Source organism: Lutjanus erythropterus, chromosome 5 (assembly GCF_056507025.1).
Source record: "Lutjanus erythropterus isolate fLutEry1 chromosome 5, fLutEry1.hap2, whole genome shotgun sequence".
NCBI lineage: Eukaryota > Metazoa > Chordata > Actinopteri > Lutjaniformes > Lutjanidae > Lutjanus > Lutjanus erythropterus.
Window position 1 is genome coordinate 11513168 of NC_139321.1, and position 23537 is coordinate 11536704.

At 38.8% G+C, this 23537-nt stretch overlaps 1 protein-coding gene across 2 annotated transcripts in view; it reads right to left on the minus strand.

Moving 5' to 3' along the window:
* The window catches only part of aff2 (AF4/FMR2 family, member 2), a 199190-nt gene that overhangs the window by 30227 nt on the left and 145426 nt on the right, over window positions 1-23537 (minus strand). For both annotated transcript variants that reach the window (XM_084718806.1, XM_084718804.1), the window contains exons 11-15: window positions 6616-6733; window positions 4584-4689; window positions 4352-4502; window positions 3977-4192; window positions 1945-2149 (exon numbers count right to left, since the gene is read on the minus strand). In XM_084718806.1, coding sequence (XP_084574932.1) covers window positions 1945-2149; window positions 3977-4192; window positions 4352-4502; window positions 4584-4689; window positions 6616-6733 — 796 coding nt within the window. The remainder of the gene's footprint in view (window positions 1-1944; window positions 2150-3976; window positions 4193-4351; window positions 4503-4583; window positions 4690-6615; window positions 6734-23537) is intronic.

The following is a 23537-nucleotide window of genomic DNA, read 5'->3' on the forward strand; positions in this document are numbered from 1 at the left end:
GACCTACTGATCTGGTGTTATTGAATTAATTTATTCTGACAAACTCCACGTTCCCTTTCAAATAGGAGTAAAGATGAATATTTTCATCTTTTGTAACCATGTTATGATTCTTCCTGTGTCCTTTTCTGTCTGTTCTAGTGGTTTTCTTTCTTTCTTTCTTTCCTTCTTTCTTTCTTTCTCCTTGAAACCACCTAATCTTCATAAAACCACAGGGTGTTAACTCATTATAGGTTAAGACGACGGTCCGTCTCTTTGACTCCCTCTCTTACTTTCCATATTTCGATAAAACCAGTCAGTGTTGAGCTTTAATAGTCGTGTAGTAATACAATTTTTATCCTGTGGAATTTTATGACTTGGACAAATCATCCAGAGACTATAAGGATGAAGTGATTATTACAGGACACACGGACAGTGTTACTTGTGAGCAGCACTTGGTTTTAAACTGTCTTTGCATATTCCAGACATTGATAAGTGAAGGGAAAATGTCCCGAGGTGCTTGTGTTATGCACTTCAGTTGCGTATTATTCTTTCCTTTCTTGAAAAAGTTACTGAATAAAAAAGGGACTGTTAGAAAACTGAATGTGCAATGTGCCAAATTTAACAAAATACTGTATGTAACGTAGATCTAAACCAGAGGTTCGCAAACTTTTTTCAATAATCTATCCACTTTGAAATACTTTTTCTGTCATGTACCTCCTGACAGTGCTAAGGATTTTGGGGGAAAAAAGGCTATATAAAGAGGTACAATACACTGTTGTGTTATCAGTGTCAGCTCGTCGAGGTAAATCCCACAAAAAACAAATTCTTCCTGATACTGGCATTTTGTTGGCTCTGTTTTTCGTTTTCCAATTCTTTGTTTCTATGCTTTTTTTTTTTAGCTGCATTACTGCAATGTTTCAACCACAAATCCATTTTCTTGATTTCTGTCTGTCATTCGATACTGAAAGTGGCTCCCCGCTCACAGTGAACATAATTGCATTTGTTGTTTTCTACTTCTGTGAGGTTTTAAGGCAGCTGACAGTTTTCAGCAGTTAATGATTGCATTAAATGGGGTTTAGTTGAACTTACAATTACCTTTTTTAACGTTATTGTTACTTCAGTATAATTAAAACAGGAATGATGCATTAAATTAACATTTAAAAAAAATCTCAAGTACTAGTACCCTCATTTAAGACATTTTAATGTGGTAATGTTACACATTAAAGCTGCAACTAATGATTATTTTCATTATGGAGTGATCTGTCTGTAATTTTCTCAATTAGTTGTTTTCTCCATAAAATATGTGTGAAAATGGTGAGAAATGTTGATCACTGTTTCCAAAAAACTCAAAATGATGATGTCTTGTTTTGTCCACAACCTAAAGATATTCAGTTTACGGTCGCAGAGGACTAAAGAAACCAGAAAATATTCACATTTGAGAAGCTGAAATCTGAAAATTTTGACAGTTTTTTCTAACAAGAATTACTGCCTCGCAATTGTACCGTAGTCCTCTGCGAGCCAGTCAGGTTGCAGTTTACATCTTTGTTTGTTTGACTCATGTAATTTATGTAGTAAAGACTTTGACCTTTGACCTTTTGGATATAAAATGTCATCACTTCATCATTGTATTCTATTAGACATTTGTGTGAAATATGTCATAATTAGCATTTGAATTATTGAGTTATGGCCAAAAACATGTTTGTGAGGTCAAAGTGACCTTTGACCACCAAAATCTAATTAGGTGATCCCTGAAAAAGTAATTATTTGTGCCAGTTCATCTGTGATTCCAAGTCAAGGTGTTCACAAGAACAGACGGATGGATGGCTGGACTGACATATGAACGTATGGACAGACTGTCTGAGAACATAACGTCTCCGGACACGGCTGTATCCAGGACGACATATGGAGAAACTCTCTACATCCCACGCAAACACACACACGTGTATCCCACCCCCACACACTAACCTGGTTTACACTGACAGCAGGTATTGGCACTGGGGTTTGCTGTAGCGCCGCTGGTGGAGTTACTGTGCTGTTGTTTGAGTTGGTAGCACTGCGAGGTTCTTTCCTGGGGGCTGTTTTCCCACTGGGGGGTTTGCTTCGTGGCCTCGGGGGGTTCTGATGTTCCAAGGAGGGGGGAGGCAACAGGTCCTTCTCCCTCGCTGCAGGGCTGCGGTGGGAAAATGAAAAAAAAGAAACGGAATACGAGGAAGCGTCATATTCAGAATTAGATTCACCCTTGCCCCTTGTTCACTGTAGAGCAGTTTTACCCTGACAAACAGCGGATGATAATGCGTGCGTTGGCCAGCTCCAGGGGGTGAATGTGTGTTAAAATGAAAAAATATAAGACAGCGTGAAATAATTGAAAACAGCATGGATTCAGCTGAACTTGTTTGGATGTGTAAAGCTTAAAAATGGAAAATGGGAGGGAAGAAGTGATTGAAGGAGAAAAGAATAAAGGAACGAAGCTAGGAAATCTGTTTTTTTTTTCTAATTAGCCTAACATCAAGCTGAGCAGCCAGTTTGGCATGGCTTCCACTCAATCCGAGCATTTTTCACAACAGATGTGGGAGTGACAGTGTTCAGTGGCGAGCTGCCAGACTACTAAGTGATGTGTTGTCTTAACATTATGTTATAATATTTTTTTTTTTACCAATAATTAGTGACATATAAGTCATAACAGTCAGTCTCATTGACTGGGTCGGGACCCGCAGGTGGGTCAAGGGGAACTATGAGGGAAAATCTTCAAATTTAAGATTTATATCTGCAGTACACCTTTTATAAAACATTTAACAAGTGTGTATTGTTTTACTGATGAGGGGAAAAAATGAGGGCCTGCTTATTCCATTTAAATGTACTTTCTTTTTTTTTGTCAGATTTTGAAGTAGACTAGAATTTCCTTTGTTGTTGTCCTGATATAAAGAAATAAACTGAGCTTACATTAATTTATTTCTCACTTCAAAAGTTTTAACGTGTTGATGTCTTCAAAAAAAGCATCAAGATAATATAAAGTGATGCAGAAGTGGCAGTAAAGATGATCAGGATGATTTATTTATGCAGGAATGAACTCTTCCCAAAATTTAGTTTTTGTTATATTGTGATTTGGGTCACGCTGTTTTGTCATTTATAAAAAAGGGAGCCGCAGGGGAAAAAGTATGGAAAACACTGAGTCATAACATATATTAACTATTCAAGAAATAAACTGTTACAATCGTTTTGTTCTCCTGAAAAAATATCATACTGAAGATGAAACAGTAAATCTGCATTTCAGCTAAGGCTGTACCTGAACACTGCTCACCTCACCCTCCCCTTCCAAGCGCGTAGGTGAAACTACACTGTCTGAGAAACTAGTGAAAAACGCAAAAGGCCATATCTAGAGCCAGTCATTGGTTAGTCCGTTGTGGGCTACTGTAGAAACATGGCAGTGCAACATGTCTGCCTCTGTGAAAGATGATTCACATCCTCTTTAGTTATAAACGACTCATTCTAAGGCAACAAAAACACATTAATTTGTACTTTTAGATGATTCTACACTAATTAAAACATACTTGTCATTATAATATTCCATGTTCTGCCAATAAATACCCCTTAATCTTACACATTCAATCCTTAAGAGCCATGGCTGTCAGTGAAGCAGACATCAATAAATGAAATTTACTCTGCTGCTTTCTGCGGACAACATTAAATAAAAGTAAGAATAAAACAGAATATACTGAAATTTGTCTTTCTGAAAGTCAACTTGCGCCTCATTTACAGAAAACTGAAGCCATTTGTTTTGGATATTGAGTCAAAATGAGAAGCTTGATTTTAGATAACTAGCTGTAATTATATGCCATTGCACTGAAGACTTAATTGTTGGCCAGGAAAGGTTTAGACCTCGAATTCAATGCCACTTTGACTATGTACATTTTAAATAAATAATAAGTGGACTATACTGATGGTTAGAACTTATAACTCAGTCAAAATGTTAAGTAGGGGTCTTGTCTCCCTTTCTTACCTATGCTGGTTTGCTCTGCTCCATGTCTGGCTCTGATTATCCTCTGCACTGTTTGATCTGTCCGTTCGTCGGGGCTGTTTTTTCCCCGTGGTGTTCCTCCTTGGGGTCGTGACCTCTGGCCCAGACAACAGGCCCGGTGATAGCCTCATCTTTGACCTCTGGCCCTCCCCCGATGCCTTCTGGCTGAGCTTGGCCTTCGCCTTCTCTCTGCCTTGGCTGCAAGGAGCAAGAAGTAATTTTTTTTCATTTAAGGTTAAAGGCACATTTCTGCCAATTGTTGCCTGCAAACTGTTCATCCTTCTGTCAGTGTCGTTCATTCATGAAATCAATCAACAGATCTGAAAAGTTACTTCCGAATACACTTGTAGCTCGTACCATAAGGCTCCCCTTGTATCCTTGTGTTCCACCGTTGGCGCAGCTGGTACAGGGGTGCTGCTGGATCCGCAGGGCTTGGTCTTGGCGGCCGTACCCACTCCTGGTGTTTCACTCCTTGGAGAGAAAGTCTCTGGACCCTGGGAGATGGAGCCTGGGCAGAGGACCATTAAACCAGAATAAGTCTTCCAGATCAAACCGGTCAGACACAATAGATCAAACTGTCCATACCAACCTGTGCCATGATGTTCCTGCTGAGGGGGGACCAGGGATTTGGTTTGAGCTTGGACCTTATTCAACCAGCTGTCCAGCTGCCACTTGTTGGTGGAGGGGGGTTCAGGCTATCGGTAGAAAACAACATATAGATTAGCATATATTTCAAAAGTAAAGACAGTCTGCAACACCTCAGATCCCCTTTAGACCTTGCATTAAAATGTGTTTTGGGTGATCGGATTGCAGTCGAATAGTTCTTGACCACATGGAAGTACTGGTGTAAATCCACCCAAGAGACACTGTGGGGGGATTACAATCTGATCAGCCAAACCACCTCCATGACCACACTAACCATAAGTGTGAATGCACTTGTGTTTTCAATCCACATACAACAACTATGTGGGCAGAAGTAAGTAATCACATGCAACTTAGCGTTGCCAACTTGGGGACTGTGTTGCTTTAGTAACTTTTCAGATTCTCCTAGCAACTTCATTTCTAAAAGGCAACTTGTGACAAATTTAGCGACCATCAGTCTGAAACTTTCTCTGGGTTGGAACCACTCAAAGTCCTAAAAGAACTTCTCTCACTGTTTTTCTCCGGATGTCTGGATTTGGGTGGTTCTATATAGAGTCTGTTTCACTGTAGATTGTTTATAGTTTTATCTATCCACCCTCTATCTATCCTTTTGTATGGCTGGTGATCTCTCCTTCGCTGCAATCAACACACACCGGCCAACATCTGTGTTTGAAAATACAAAAGTTGCTGCGACAGTATAACCATACAGACCTATACACACACACCAGGCGGGTTGGCTGCAACTGTTTATTTGGATTTTCAAACTTTATATTTATCCTTGAAACACATCCCAGTGCAAACGTGGCAGTGTAACAGTCAGAACTAAACTATGTGATCATATACAAGGTGAACTACATTAGAATTATTGCTAAAATAGCGTTGGCCCAGTATGATCATCATCAAATCCATTTCTTTTTTTCTTTTAATTTTAATTTTTTTCTGTTATCAGGTTAAATCATATGTAGATACAGTCTGGATATGAGTGCTTTTTAATGCAAGATGTATAGGAGTTGTCAGTTTTATTAGGGTGGTTGTATCTATTTTACCGCTGTCATAACAAAGTTTTATTTGGTCTGAAAACCTCAAGGGAAGTTACAGGTTTAAAAGGGATTTTGTCTTGAAATCATAATTCATTGACATGTTTTCGTAAACAGAAAAGACTTCTTTTTGAGATTTAAGTTGCTCCATTTATTCGACTGCTGTGTTGCAGACTGTTTTCATATGTAGCCGCAGACGCTACTAAATGATTTCCTTTCTTTTTCTCAGCAAGTCTTTCTCTCTTCCTCTCAGTGGGCACGACTGCATAAGCCTATGAAACCAGGCAGCGTTGAACCATTAAAATAATGTGATAAATAATGTTATAATTCAGCTTTCTGCGGTTGGAGTTTTATGACTTTCAGAGCACCACCCAGAGACCGTGGGAAGAGAGCATTTAATGTACAGGCAGTCAGACACACTGTGAAGTGAATAGTGGTGAATCAGGGAGAATAAAAAAAGGCAATGAAAGTGCATCTGACTGTCTCTTTATGAAACATAAACAAAACTGGAGACACTTGTCAGAGCTGGAGACACACATGACATCGCCAGTGTCTCTGACTGCCAATTTTTGAATGATTGCTTAATGACGGGAATTCTGTAATGAAAGCTAATCTTACCTCTGGCTTTTATTTTTTCAAGAAAAGGAACCAGAAAAATGAGATTTTGACGGATGGCATAAACAAAACCCTGTCTGACTCCAGTAATTATTGGTTGTCTCCAAACTGGGGTTAGAAATATGCATGTGGCGACTGCACTGACTGTTTATTGAACAATGGGAATAAGCCATAAAATATGTTTCCTCCACAAAAAGTGAAATTTGATTGTTACTTCACACGAAAATGTTATCCATTTCATCCATAAAGAGGATGTGGCTGAGCATAGTTGCACCGAATCCACATAAACACACACATTCACACACTGTAACACACTTGTCGTCCTACCTCTGGGGTGTTTGTGCGGGAGGCCTGATTATACTCGCTGTCACTGGAGCTGCTCTCTGATTCGTCTGTGTCCGACTCTGAGCTGCTCTCTGATTCACTGCTGCTCCCTGACGCTCCACTACAGAGGAAAGAAAGAAAGAAAGAAAGAAAGAAAGAAAGAAAGAAAGAAAGAAAGAAAGAAAAAAAAAAGAAAAAGTCATTCCACCAGTCAGAAATGCAAAGGAGAATTTCTGTCTAAATCCACTGAGGGAAAACCACCAACGGACAACATATCACACTGTAACAAAACAAAGCCGGTTATAGTTTCACATCCATGGCCACTGTCACTACTAACAGGGTTATATCACAGTTTTACACCAAGCAGGGGGTCCATACACAGATGCCCACTCTCTCCCTTGCTGTTTTTTTAAAGGAAATTTGGCTTGAAACAGTATATGAAAGCATAAAATACGAAATGCATATATAATACCAAAGCTCCAAAAACTTGAATGTCAGTATTTCGAAACTGGATTAAAATTTCTGAATCATTTCTAATCATTTTAAAAGGCTTACAAATATATTACACAGTTGGAAAGTTATTATAGATTTGGGTTTCCAGTGGCATTAAAAGAACCACCAGCCAGCTCTATCTGGCAGAACTCTGCAAATTCACTCTGCAAATACAGAACACAAAATTCGACTTTATGCAGATGATGTTTTACTTGATCTTCAAGAGTGATCAAATTATCACTTATCATTAATCCCACTGTAGTGCCAGGATGAAAATATTTCCTAAACTATTTTCATTGATTGCAAAAATTTTACTCAGTTCCTTGGTTTCATCTTTGCAAATCAGATGTATTACCTTGTTGTGTGTATTTTTCCCCCCATATCCTTCATGGGTACAAATATCAAATATTATAACTGCTCCAAAACCATTAAACCTGCATGAACAGCAGCAGCCTGTTGAATAGTCCTCGAAACAAACCACTCACAAATGAAACTGTGTGGTAGAGAGCACCTTGTCTTCATCTCTATTATGTGAAGCCCTGTCATCGTTACTGACTCATCCTGCCAGTTAGTCTCAATCACTGTCAGGGTTATTTTTAAGGCACCTCCTGGGACATGACTTTCTCTCTTGCCCCAACTTTCTGTACTGTGGCTTTGGTTTAGTTTGTTTGGGATGACCTGTGCATTTGTCTGCCCTTTTAAAGTACTGGTAAGTAGTAGTGCACAAGTATTATTGATTTGTTTATGGTGAATGTTTGTTGGAGAGTCATGCTACTACAGTACAGTCTCAGTACAGCTGTTGTTTTGCTGGTGTGAGATTTAAAATATTATATTTTGTGTAGCCTGAGGTTGTTCTCCAAAGTTTTGCTCATAGCTTCACCAGGTACCAACTGGTTCTTACTGTGTTGTTCTTGGTCAAAGTTTGTTTACCTTCTCTTGAGTTTGGAGAAACTGAGTATTGGTCTTTTGGGGAAGCTAGACATCTTGGACAATGTTTTCTCTTTATATTGTGGATATATATTGTTTTTAAATGGAGAATCAATTCCTGTCTCACATAACATATCATAAGGACTATAAAACTACTGATCCATTTGATTTCTGATTCCTACTGTAAAACCTATCTAGTTTTTTTTTAAACTAACATTGTTTGGAGCCTTTGTGTCTTGTGTCACTTCATAACCATCACGTTCTCACTTCAAATATGGCGGCTTTGTCAGTGGCCCTGTGCTTCAAACTATGACACTGTAGGACTCCATGTTCAAGTTAGCAATAACAAATATGCAACACCTGGATATACCTTCAAAATATAGGCATAAAAACTAAATGGTTAGGTTTACACAGCAAAACTACTTGGTTAGGTGTAGGAAATTATCATAGTTTGGGTTCAAATAAGTGTCTTTACATATGAAACATCACTTATGTACTTAATGTAACTTATGCACGGTATGTTATCTAAGTGATGTTACCTATGTAGGAGTAATTAATGTACATTACATAACTTGAAGAGACATCAACTTTTGACTACTGGTTTCACATGGAGCACGATGTGACATTTCTGTCTATTTTGACAGAAATTGAGTCACAATTTTAGTTGGAATGATCATTTTTGCATTTCATTTTCACTGAAAAAAAAAAAAAGGTAAAATATAATTTTATATATATATATATATATATATATATATATATATGAGGATGCAATTTTTGCTGGAGTCGGCACCAAACATGCATGTCTGGAGATGCGATTTGTGAAGGAGGGCATTTCTGGAGCACCAGTATGCCATTTTGCCTTTATCGAGATTGCAGCCCCTGCTTTCGATGATGTTTCGATTAATTGTTCAGCCCTACAATCCATCAACCCCTCCTCCTCTGTCTGCAGACTTCCTCGCTTTTTAGACTGTGTTAGTTGACTTGTAAGGCACAATAAAACGCAACACATACTCTGAAGCATTGGAGCACTGTCCAACACCTAGTATCTTATTCCATATAGTTATTTCCTGTATTGAAATTTCCTCAGGTGTTGAAGTTGTTCATGTCATTTGTCCTCCTTACATACAACGCTAGTCAGGAAATCCTACCTTCCTGTAAAGAAAATCTCCTCTACACACTCCAGCCCAGAACAAAACGCAAATTTAAAGACAGCACTTTAATCAAATCCATGGACTTGATTTAGAGGTAAATTCTATACACTGTTATCAAAAACAACATCAAGATAATTCATAATCTACTGCAACTTAATTAGCAGAACATCAGCAGACTGTTAAGTAAAACAGAAATCTCTCTCAGCTGTTTAAATTAATCTCTGTTTGTCTGCTCTGTTGTGTTTTTGTCTCATTTCACCAATTAAAAAAAAAAAAAAAGGATTATAATTGGGGAAGCCAGCCACCCTGACACTGATTCAATAAAAATGAAGCATCTGACACAGAATATAATAAACGGCTACTAATAAACGCATAAACACAGCCTTTTGAACCTGTTCAATTGTCTAATCCTCTCTGGTACTTTGGTTGGCCTTGTGTTCATCCATCCTTCCACGGTGCTTTGAAATGGCCTCCTAGAGGCAACACACCCGCTCATCCCAACTTAAGAATACACACAAACGCACTTGCGCACACAGAAATTGCAATTATGTGTAGTTCTCCCTTTGTGTGTGCGTGCGTGCGTGCGTGTGTGTGCACGTAATTTCAGTTCAAGGCTGCCATCACAGCAGGCACCAATCTGTGTGAGCAGTCAAGCAGCAAATCCATCAACTGTTCCGCAGGCAACACACACACACGCACACACACACACACACGCACACACGCACGCACGCACACACACACACACACACACACACACACACACACACACACACACACAGTGACAGATACTGTATGAATGCAGTCTCTGCCCTGTTTTTCTTCTTCTATCATTACTCATCTCTTCTCTTTGTCTCTCTCACCCTCTCTCTTTCAATTTCAATTAAATTTTCACCTCAGTTTGCTCTATTAGCATCACAGTCGAAACAATATTGGCAAAGCATCGAGTTAAACTCCCTGCATACATGTTTGTGTGTGTTTTTCTGTCTTCTCTATGCAAACCCTCCTCCGCTCAGCCACTGCCAGTCGCGTGTTTGGAAAACACATTAAAGCGGATTGAGAAACTCCTCTGAACAATCTAAGAACACTAGTTAGAAGAAAGACCTCTGTGAATTTTTACTTCAGCTTTCATTCCTGGTAAATCAGCATCACAATAAAACAAAAAATGCGATCAGACATGCGATTCCTATTAGGTAAGTTATCGCTCGTTACATTCAGCTTTCTCTCCTGGCAGCTTCTTTAATCCACATTATTTCTAAATAACCTGGAGGAATTATTGATGAGGTCAAGCTCATGCAGACAGAAAAATGGCAGGGCAAGGGAATACAAAAGGAGAGCTAAAGATAGACTGGAAGAGAAACATCCACCACAGTAAGTACTGATCACATATCCAATAAACAGTGTGAGTAATAAAGCTTTAAATATATTTACAGTTTTAAAATAGAGCAGTATCCAGGAAAATTTACATCCGGTGCTCAGTGTCTGTGAAGGAAATGTTGTTCCCTTTGTGTTTTAGTTGCTTAAACCTGCACTGAAGGACTTGTACATATAAATGAACATCTGTTACATTCAAGCCCCTGTCAAATGAGTTCAGACTGCTGATTAAGCATATCACTACCACCTAAAACTCTCTGTGTCTTGCACAATACCAGAGTTTTTAATCTGGTGTCTGTGGCAACATTTCAGTGCACCGGCAATAATGCGTTTTACATCAACCAGCAACGATTGGTTTGTCAGAGCTGAAGGGAGGAGCAACTACAGAATAGCAACAGGGACGGCTACAGCAACTAGGAGTTATGGCAGAGCCTGTGACGGACAATGCATCTAGGAAGAGTTTCTGATGCTCCAGATGACATTCAGAGGAAGGATTACAATCTAAAAAAGAAAGCAATTGAGATGAGGTCAAGCTTACCTGTAGGCTTACAAAATTGATGTCATGTCGCCTTAAAAGTTGTTATGACTAACATGTTGGCCAACCTTTGCCTATTTACACATCCAGCGGACGCCAAACAACATTGGCATTGATTTTGAGTCATGTATATGTTCACCTGAAGAATGTAAATCCAACGTTCACTGTGCTTTTAGCTCTGTTTTGGTCTCCACCACCTCCCGAAAGAAAAATCTCTCATCATGTTCACCGACTAGTTTCAATTTCCTGACTGCCACTTGGTGCTAAAAACAGAGTTGATAAAAAAGGTGAAAGTGAACCAAAACAGTAAAATCAAAACAAAGATTTGAAAGATCTCTGTGACATTGATTCCTAAATTATGAGCCGTGGCCCTCTGGTGAGCCATGAAGGCCCTGCAGGCGAGCCTTGAGAGTTCATGAAAAATAAATGAAATAGATTTTTTTAAAGTTTGAAATTACAATAAAATATTTACAATTCATTTTTAAAATAATCAGAACTAATACAACAAAGTGATTCAAATTATGTGTTACTCTTCATTTATCTGAGCTAGTTTATCAGCTGTTACACCGTTAGTTGTCAGAGGTTAATACAGTTCAGTAAATAGTGAATAGGGAGAGACTTTCGACACAGTAGCTTTCATTTAACATGATCTTGGTTTTTCAGAATCATCCAATACTTATGTTGTTGTCTCGGGCGATAGGGTTGCTTTTAAAGCATAATGTCTGTTTTCTGGACTCTGATGTGTTGTGTTCATCAGCCGCTATCACAGCCTGAAGAGCAAACAAGATGTAGTCTGACAAATTCTATGTTAAAACCACTGAGATGTGACGTTTGTTGGATCAGGACTGTCAGACATTGTTTCAGTTTTTATAGTGAACAGCCTGTTCATACATGGATTACTGGAAGACTAAGGTAGAGATGCCAGACAGATGGCGATAAGAGACATTTCCTGGACTTATGTCCCTGTCTGTTTTTCATGTCCCTCATTGCCTTTAAAGACTCTTTTGATGTGTAACTAAAGAGAGCCAAGAGTCCTGTGAGTCAGCCGCAGGTCCCTGTTGTAGAAGAGACTCATTACTATTCGTGATTCGAATCCAAGAGAAGATACTGACCAGACTGTGGCACAGCTATAGTATGTAACATTTTCACTCATCTCTCAAACTGACAGCTTTTTGAATGGACAAACAGTTGGTGCCAAAATGTTTATGAAGTCTGTGTTGTTGTTGAGAACAGAAGAAGTCAGTGAGAGTGTTTACATCCATCTGTTTTTATACACACTTTCAATGTGGAAAATAGACAAAAAGTTAAAATATTGCAAAAATGTCTGCAAACGGAAACATCAGATGTATGTGGAGTGATGAGGAGACTGTAACCTTACACAGAATAAAATGTGCATCTAATTTCAATGGAAAATTGACTTGTGTTACACCAGGGTGTACCTCCAAATGGCTTTATTTAGACACAGACTGGCCGTAGCCACACCGAGGTCTCAGAACTTTGCCTCTGTCTTCCCTATTACTACTACCAGACCACATGGATATTTCCAGAAACTTAATAGGAAAACAGGGAACTAGGCTGTAAAATGAAGTCTCACTGTTTAATTTCACACTATAAAGGCCTAAATGATGTTTCAAACCAAGCATAACAATCTGGTGAACTACTGAATCCTGGTGGAAACAAAACACCAGATTTAAAAATAGTGAGATCAGCCAATAAAATGTCTTTAATTGTTTTTACCTGCAACTCCTCGAAGGTTACTAAAACCACCAAATATTCCAAAAAAAATTACACAAGACATGACTTCAGTGTCCTCAATTGTAGGTTCAACACTGAGCATAAACATTCAAGCGTTTATGTAGCTTATATATAGCGCTTAGTTTTTACCGGAGAATAATTATCTGGGATTCTCCTCCATTAAATCCACATTGATTGGGAGTGGATGTGCAGCCAGTCTTTGCATCACAGAAACAGTCCAACTGCTTCTCGTTTTTTTTTTTTTCATCCAAAGCACCTTATTGTTTGATGAGTGCCTACTTTTTAACTCTGGGAAACAAATCACTTCCCCTGGTGGGCTAGCCCACATTGTCGATATGACACTTGGCAAGAAATCAAGGTGAGAACCGACAGACCGAGTGTCTGCTTTGTACAAGCGTGCTGTTCTCACTTGTCATTAGAGGTGGAAATGCTGGGTAAGAAAGCGTGCCTGGGATCGCTGAGCTTTGTCCTGTATGAGTATGAAGCAATTCATATTAGGATGAATGATTTAAGTCTCGTGCATGTCATTTTGTATCGGCTGTCTTATTACTGGATGTTTACAACACGATTTGCCTCTTTTTACTCTATGAGAGAACTCTTCAAATGTGTTGTACATGCTACACAAGACACATTTAATACATTTGATAGTGCTCTTTTTATGGCATTTCATATCATCCTTTCATTTTTTCAAAAAATAAAATTGACTGGAAGCATGAGACAAGCCTGTATTTCCCACACCGATATGTTTGTATTTTTGTTTAAATAGCACCGTGTGAAGTTAAAGCAAAGCGTGAGTGTCTTTCCCTCTCAATGGGATTTTCAGTTGAGTGCTCTCTAGCCTATTTTATTCTGGCAACATAAACAGTATGTGCTGGAGGAACAAGATGAAAGGAGATGAGTGTGTGAGTGAAAGCATTACATCTGGCTCGCTTTCCTCCGTTTCTCTTTTTTTTTTTTCCTTCTTCTCAGGAATCAGCCATCAGCCGTCCAAAATAATTTAATGCCGGAGTCGGTGCCAAATTAAAATGCAACGCCAGCTGGTGCAGACTGACAGACTGGCTTTTTACTGGACATTTTAGATGCATTTCTCTGAAGTTTTCTTGAAGTTAAGATGTATAAACCTCATCCAGGAGTGAATTTGTTCAGATTTTAGCAAAGCATTATATCTGGATGGATGATTTCATGGTTGGTATTTTAAAGAAGCAATATGTAGCAACCGTGCATCCTAAAATGAGTACTGCAGTCCAAATAGCGAATTGGAGCTATAAGCAGTGTATCAAATAGGTTAAAATCCTATTTAATATACAACCTATGTTTGAAGCAAGTCGTTTTCCCTGCTGCTTCCTCCACAGACTCCAGGAAGCTCAGGCAGGCTGCAGGAGTGCAAGACAGGTGCAAGCTGTAATTTGCCTCCACTGTAATTTGATCAGCTGTTTATAACTTTCAGTTATCGGTTAACGTAAAGCTACACCTGCTATCCTGAAAACAAAAGCCAGCTGCTCCAAAAATACACTGGAGTCTCAGGTTTGAGTTTAGTGACTGCCTGGCAGACTCCAGTATGATATTGCTCAATTTAACCGTTGTAAATCTAAAAAATTGTTCATCATTGTTAATGATGATTTACAATTCATAAACAGACACTAACTCATTTTGCAAACATTCAGTATTTATTTGAACTCTAATTAATGAATTCAAAAACAGTTATTCCAGGCCAGGAATAGAAATTTCAAAGGACACCACGGCTGTAGAGTTGATGTCAACTAAGCATTAATCTCCGATGGCATATCACAGTAAATTCATCCTAAACTACAGTAAATATACTACAGATTCACCCATTTGTTAAAAAATATTTTTGTATCTTTTATTCAAGTCTTATTTCCTCATCAGGTCTCATTATCTCCATGCATGAAGAACTAAGGGAAACACATAGCACAAACAGTATATAATAAGTGTATTAAAAACAATTTCCTCTTCCCGTTTCACACAGGTGTCTTTCTGTCTGTATCTCAAACATCAATACAGGTCTTTTGCTTATTTAGGAAGCACAGCCTTCACTCTCTATTTTCTGTGTGTATTCCTGTGTCAATGTTGCATAAGTAACACCGATAAGACTTGAAAAATAGCCTTTGTCAGATCTTCAGGCTCCAGCGGAGGCTTTGGTGTCTGTCTGTTTATTTGTGTGATAAAATCACAAGCACAACAGGGGAAATGAAAGCCGTACAGCCTTGACAAAATGATCTGTTGGTTTGATACGTCCAGCGGGCCTCACAAGATCCACACGACACCCACATACTTACAGGCTGCAGCCAAGCTAGCAGCCACACTCGGGGTACACAGTGACTTACAAATCTGCCAGTATTCATGGTTGGCACCGTCCACAAGGTCAAGTCAACTGTTACAGTACACCAGAGAGTTACCTTGAAAAAAGACTGTGTGCATGCAGGTCAGTTCACTCAGTTATCAGAAAAAGGGAACGACCTGAAAGCAAGCACTGAGTGGCGACTAAATAGTTATTTGTGCTTTCTTCTATCAGCATCTTAAACAGTCAGGACATGACAGTTATAGACTTTCATCCCCAAAGGGATGTTAGGATCCTGTTAGAATCCTCTTATGATCGACAGGATATGCAGTATGGTGTTATAAGGTTTTTGCTAAGCGATCTTGAATACAAGACTGTGGCTGTCACATCTATGTAGTCTATATTAAAAAAGTAGAATGACATTTGCAGCAATTGAGCCCATCTTAAGAGGATAATAAAGTCGTATTGTATTGTATTGGATGGTGTCGTATCGTATTGTATCGTATAGTTATATCTTAGCATATTGTATCCTAGTGTAGTGTACTATTATCATGTTCTAACATATCATATCGTATCGGTATTATATCCTGATGTAACATATCATATTGTTTCGTTATCATCTGAACGTAGCATATTATATTGTATCGTAGCTTATCGTATTGGATCGGATCATAAATAGTTGTTTTCCCACTCTGGGTCACTGAAACACTTCTCTGAGGCTGTGTTCAGACCGATACCACTACTGTGTTAAAAAAAAAAGAAAAAAGTCACTCATATCATTTCAACTGTGGTGATGCAGCGGAGGCACCGACTTTAGCTGCAAGGCAATGAAACATCATCTTCCTCAGCATGAGTTGTGTATTTCTACTTTGTCAACGCAACAGTGGATAAAGTGATTGTCGTCATGGTAACTCTACAACCGCTGTGCAGTGATCTATTACTCAGACTGGACTTCGTGGCCTTGTAAGTCTGCTAACTAGCAAGCAGCAATTTAGCAAAGCATTTGAGATTAATATTTAAATAAGATTATGAGTCATCACAAACTTTAACTGTGAGTCAGAACTGTACTGCAGTTCAGCTACATTTCCTGCTCCCTCCACGGGGCCCTATCTCATCAGTCCTCATTACATTTTGCTCGAATTGAACTGAAATTAATGAGATTACATTGAAATGAACTGAATTAGTTTATTTTAAATACACATTTCCATGTAAAATAAAGGCATTTTAATTTTGTACCAGTACATACTGCAGCTGCCCTCACAAAGTACATAATGTTGCATGCAGTTATGTTCCTCATAACATGGCACCTTGAACTTCCCCTCCTGCACAGATGCCTGTCACAAAGGATTATGGGTCAGAATAGCCAGAAAAGTGTGCTGGCTTGCATACTGCATAATACAACTGGATGCTGTACGACATTAATAACATAATAATAATTTAACTGTCTAGTGTTAGTTTGTGTATTAAAGTAAATGACATGTAGATCCAGTCCCTTTTGTTTGTATTAAACAATCATTGCATTAAGTTTATATTTAATTTTTCTTTTGGATTTCAACATATTAATGTATGTATGTTTCTTCGAGCTGTCCTTTGTGTCAGATTAAAACTGTCTGGCTTCTTAGACCTTTGCACCAAGCATGATGTGAGAGCTGCTGCTAGTTTATCACAACCTTGACTTGTTCTTCATTCTTTATCTCCCAGGATGTGGTAGCAGGTCATGGCTGATTTTTACTGTACCACTTTGCTCTTCTCCCAAGACTTCAGCTGACTGTTTGGTCACCAGAGACAGGATGTCAGGACCATTTTCTCTCTTTAGACTGACGCTTTGCATGCTCAGCCTTGACATGAGCAAATTTCTTGTCTACCACCTGTATTTATTGATTGTGTCCTGAGGGCTTCTGCCTCCCTTAAGGACTCCTCAAACATCCCTGCTATTCTTCTTTAGAAAGCATCTCTTTTAAGATTAAAATGAGTCTGATTTTATATTTCGTAGGCTTTTAGAAATACATTAACAGGATGGTAAACACCTGTACATTTTACACATGGCTAGATTTTTTTATCATATACAACAGCTTGACCAAAACACAATAGTAATACACTTAGTTAATGCATTTCCATGGCAACGGTTGCTGAAACACATATCACCTATGACAGAAATACACTCGTAGGCACTGGAAACTGAAATGTGGATTTTGTATTAAAGAGCAGCAATCTGGGGATGATCAACAATTCACACGCCATCTTTCAACCACACAGTCAGATCAGCTGGATGCACCGCCGCAGACCACCCCAGGAGGAGTGGGGGTGAGCGGGGATAAGAGTCACGGTAACCCAGCTTGGATTTAATGGTCCTCCTGGCTAAATAAAATGGGACTCAGGCTGGCCAAGCAATGAGAAATCAGAGACTGTTGTGCTACATCTTACAGAGAATCAAAGACGTGCTCAATTTTAAAAAAAATATATTTTATCCTATTCTACGGTGAATTTAATTAATTATCTGTAAATATGTTGCATATGTAGCATGAAGGAACAACGACTGTCATTTCACTGTGGAACCCTGTGTTGTCTAATGATTATAAATGACCTCGATACAACCTAAGAGGAATAATTGGAAATTATTTCTTTTTCCAGTTTGGTTATGTATTGTAAAAATGTATTGACTTATTGTATTTAGATGGTATGAAATATTGTCCATGAACCCTAGATCTATCAATTAATGATGACCACTGTCCCATTCCTCATACATCATTTCAGGAAAGAAACATTATTTATTAGCATTTAATCATCATGTTTTCCTCCATGTGCTCTTTCAAACCCTCCAGGGTCCATCTGTGTTACACCATACAGCTCAGTTTGGACTGTGTCACCATTAATTAAGCAGCAGGAATTGAACATAAGGAGGACAATCAACAGACAATAGACTTTTACAGCTTTTTCTTTCTCCTCCCAATCGCTTCTGCTGAAAAACTGAATTGATCAGCCTCTGAAAACAATGGAGCGGGTGGCTTGGAGCCAGACAGGCCACGGTTCAGATAAACTGCAGCGAGTAGAGACGAGATGGAACAGAGAGTGAAGCAGGAGGATCATGCCGGAAAAAAACAAAACAGGTAAATATAAATTCTTAAAATGACTGAAGACGTGCATGAAAATATGTAGAATTATAAGGGTATTACTCGACTGTGAAGTGAAGATGTGGAGGCCATCTGGGCTCAGTTCATCTGTCATCTTATCATCTGCCTTCAGCTCGCTGGTTCTGCCCTCCACTTGGCAGGGCTTCCCGCCGCACAGCTGGCTTTACAATCTCCCTCTCTGTCTCTCTCTCAATCACTCACACTCTCATGCGTGTGAGCGCTCCAGCATGTGCGTGTGTTTGCATGCGTACTCGCATGTGTGCTTGTTTTATCTGACTCCGGGGTACGTGTAAACCTGTGATATGTGGAGCATTTTGAGAGGATTTATGAAGTTATTGCACTCTCTCGCAGTCTGCCAAAAATATAAAGCTAGTTGACCCACTAACAAGGCACTGGTGCATAATTGCACCAGGAGAGGAGGAATACTACTCATACATCCATCCACAGGTTCCGAAATACAGCAGGAGCTACGGGGAACTCTGCTCCCCTGAAAGAGGCTTGAGCTACCCGGAAAGCCTTGTTTAAGAAATTTAGGGGGTGCTTGAAATATTTGAATGTTTTTACATTTTCCAGTATACTTCCTGTTCCTGCACCGTTGTGCACATTTATTCATGCATGATAACTGTGGATAATTTGTGTGTAATAAACAGTGTTGGGCAGTAACACATTACTTAGTAACTCATTACTGTAATATTATTACTTTACCAAGAAATGAGTAGTGTAAAGGATTTGCAAAACAGTAATTTTATTACAGTTAATAATCTAAGGACCTCTGAGTTACTGAGTTATGAGATTTGTTTTTTGACCCAGGTAGGCTATTTTATGACGATGTCTTCATTGGACAGGTCAGGTCAGCTGCTAGCCAAAAAGCTAAAATAAAGGATGGAAGATGAGGGAGAGGAAGAGAGGCAAACGTTCCACAGGTGGAAGTACCGTCATTATTTAAAGTTTGTTTGGCTCCTCCGGAGAGAATATGTGGTGATGAAATCTTATTTGAAGGTCACACTCGGATCTCTCACATCTGGAGAGCTGACAACAGAAGCTCTCTGCGTGTTAACAGTTCACTGGATCAGCAGCTCAACTCTGAAGTGCAACAAGGTACAACAAAGGTACACAAGTAATATAGTAATATAATGAGTAATCTAAGTAATTACACCAAGTTATCAGTAAAGTAACATTACTGCTTTTTAAAGGAGTAATACTGAAAAGTAACTAATTACATTACCTGAGTAACTTGCTCAACACTGCTAATAGACACAATGCTATATTCCTGCTGTGTCATCCATGCGTTAGGATGCACTTAAAGCATGTTACGCACCGTACGTTGTGTTTTGAGTGAATGCCTTCTGGCTGACAGTCACTTCTCTCCACTGTACATTGGTATTTTTATTGTTTCTTGGTGCACAGTGATTAAAAAAACATCTGCAAACAAACTTTACAATGGTGAATCATTTTTTGGTTTCTTTGTTGTCCAGGCTAAATGCTGTTCGAATGAAAAGGTATTGTATTTTATTTGCTTGTAGGTGGTTGCATTCATGTACACAGATGCTCGTGTATAATACAACCCGCAGTTATTAATAACAAAACGCTGTCCATCGATAATTTTATTCCAATATGTATGTTGCATGTGTGTTTATATGAAATGGTGTGTGTGTTATTTAACTAAATTATGAAAGAGCATTATAAATCCAAGATCCTTCGTCGGTTTAGCAAAAATTTTAATTTTGAAGGATACAGTTTAACACCGATGGGAGACTGAAACCTCCTTTTCAGTGACACACACCTGTGTGAGTTTGACACCACTGCACCTGATGAAGAGCCAATTTGGGCTTGAAATGTACTTTTCATGAATATAATTAAGGGACAATTGTGAAGCTTCTCTGGGAAGCTGAAATACAATTTAACAGTTCCAGGGTTATTTCCTATTTTTTATGTTTTCTAAAGTGTTGTTATTATACTGTCATGGAATTTACTGTTCCTTTTTTATGTACTGCCTGTTTACACTCTAAACTTTTGTTTCTTAAGTTAACTTTCTCTGTATGTGATGCTACATATAAATGTATGTATTTTTATATTTTGAAGCTAAATTGACCTACATGCATAAATCGGTTAATTAGAAGAAAACTTTACTATGTTTATGTGTTGTTTATGTTGCAGGGCTGCCAGGTAGCAGTAACAGTGTACTGCTGAGACCATGTTGTTATGCATGCAGCATTTTGTGGCTCCCTTCATGGTATTGCATAGAGCATTTTTGAAAGTAAGAACCTGTGGATCATTTGTTTCCAGCTGCGGGGAAGTTGATGTAATTTCTGGTTCCTTGCAGTAAAATGCTGAGAGACAGTCTTGGGAAGTGCGGTCGTTATTCAGTAGGATTCAATGCAGAGGTAGACTCACTATGTATGTATGTATGCATTGTTTGTTTTTGTGTGGTGTGTGTGCATGCATCTCAACCATCTCATCCCCTAAACACACAGAACAAATCGTCTTGTAAACTGCACTAAGGATTATTGTGTAATTAGTCAAGTTAAACATACAATGCTAAGATTGTATCTCCTGCTTCACACAAGAATCATGCAGTGCATTTATTATAGATGGTTGGTTGTGCGTCATAAATTATGAATTTTTAGTCTGAAAAATAAAACTTTTTCACCTTTTCACAAAGCACAGTCACAGATGGTTTCCAGCATTCAGCAACGCGCGCATTAGTGTGTGTATTTGTGGTAGTGTGTTTGTGTGTCTGTGTGTTTGCCCGGGGCAGTACTGTGGGGAAGGCTATAATAGGTTTCCATTCCTACATATGTAGTGTAATGCTCCCTGGCAGCAGCAGGAGTGACAGTGTTTGAAGAAGAGCATCACATTTGAACTCATGTCACACGTTATGCTCCTGACTGGCAGGGTGCATCTATGCTGCTTAACCTGTCTGTGTTTTAACCTGCCAGCATGTTGGCAAGTGTTATTGATCATGATTATAAACAGAATCACATTATTGAAGAAATAAAATTCTACTATTGATTTGTTTTTAGGAGGTTTGTGTTCCTGCAGTTAAATTATTTTATATAAATAACTAATTAACAAGTATTCTGCAATTCATCTCTGGCTTAAATGCAATCTAAGTGCTGCTTTCATAATACTAAGAAGTAAGGACTTGAATGAGTCGACATTTTACCCATAAACCCTTGCTGTTTTAAGGTTATCACCACCACCTGCTTAGAAGAAGACTGAGATTGCATTTTCAAGGGCTCTCTGGGGTGTCTGATTTCAAAGGCATCAACTTTACCAGGCCAAACAAACCAAATTACTGAAGTAAACTCTCTCATAAAAATGCTCAAAATATGCTACCAGTAAATTTAACCTTAAAGGAGAGGTCACACCAGCTTTAAACAGACAATTTTCAGAGCAAAGTAAGACTGTGCTGCATAATCAACATTTATTTAGATGTCTCTGTTGGAGTGTACCATATTTCGTCAAATAAAAACTGGTTGTCAAATAAAAGCCGGGTTTCCAATAAATGGCCAGGGGTGGGGTCAGCATGCAAAAATTAAAGGCCAGCTCCCAAATACAGGCTGGGGAAAAGCAAGACTGAATAAACTCTGGGTGACTGTCACATTATGTGCATGACTAGTAAGCACAATGTACATTTCCATCGCTTTAATATAATCATGTTATTTTCAACACCGTGTTATTCTGGATTACTCACCTAAAGTGTTATTGTCCATTTCAGTCATTGCAGGTGTACGAGTGTTTATGTCTCATCCAAACTGTATTTTGTAGTAACTTAGAGATGCCACAAGATGACAGTACCCACATTTCAAGTGCTGGATGAGAATCTTGTACGTTTTCCACAACAAATTCTTGCAAATGATTCCCAATCAAAGCCTTGTTAAGAAATGAAGGATGTCTGTCCACTGAAATGCTAGAGGGCTTTTAATTTGAAATGGATACAGGAAGTTTGAGTTTAATTATGTAATGAAGTAATTTTACAAAGCCAATCGGGAGCAGATCAAAACAAGGCTTTCTACTAAAATATTACTAATTTTACTTACCGCACAGAGGGAATTAGAAATAAAGGCCCGTCTCGAATATAAGCCTGCTTCAAAAAAAGGCCTGTTATTTTTTGCAGCTGAGGCAAATAAAGGCCCCGGCCACTATTTGAGGAAATACAGTAAACTGCCTCACAAAAGAGGAATGGTTAGCAATTGTGAGACAGGAGTCAATGGTACAAATAAGTCCATGGAGTAAATTATGTGAACTGTCCTGTTAGTGACCAAGGTAGCTATTAAGCTAAATGACAGTTAGCTAACCAACAGTTAACAGGGCAGTTAGCTAGACTCACTGGTGATCTTTGCTGTGCAACTTTCTGGATTGACTAGGGGTTAAAATGTGTTACATTATTTTTAACAACAAGTATTTTGGAGTCTGTGTTTATTCACCCACAAACAGTCAGTTCACTGATAGTAAAGGGGTTAGCTGTAGCTTGTTAGCTGCATATGCACTTATCGTGTGAGTGTTAGCCAAGTGTGTTGGGACTCTGGTTGATACCTACTCTCTTTTTCTCCCAGCATCTCTGTATATGAATAAGTCATAAAGCCTCTGATCAAGCACAACTTTTTCGCCAAGGTTGAACCATTTTCAACGCACACAGTCGTGTTCACTTCAATATGTGTTGCCCAGGACAAACTCGTGCCTATTTGCATCCGCTTGTGCCTCTCCCTTGACTTTCTATGCAACCTGAATGTGTTGCCTCTACAATGTGCTTTGTGTTCACTCTGAAGACTTTTAGAATGACACCGACGCAGCAGAGCAGCTACGTTTCTCTTGACTAAAACCAAACTCTTCTTCTATGCCAAAAAACATTTTGTACAGTTTGCTGGTGTATGGAACAGATGACACAGTGACTGAACAACCTGTATCAGCAGCTTGTTTTTGTTATTGACCATGACTACCATAATCTCTTTCACCATGTTTGAATAAAGTTTTGAGTCAGTGATGAATACTCAGGCCCAATAAATTGAATCCTGTGAATTCAACACAAAAACAACATTAATCACAATACTAATTGAACCTTGAATTGAAATGGTGGTGAATTAGTGGACAGAGGCACAGCAGTGTCACTCATCGGTTTTGAAGCCTCGAGTCTGGCATTATGGGGATTGGTATCTTCAACTTCTACTGTCTGTGATACTTCTCCCACTATGACTCCCACTATGATTACCACCTATTAGTACTTCCATAACTAATGCTATTACTGCTAAAATAATTAGAGT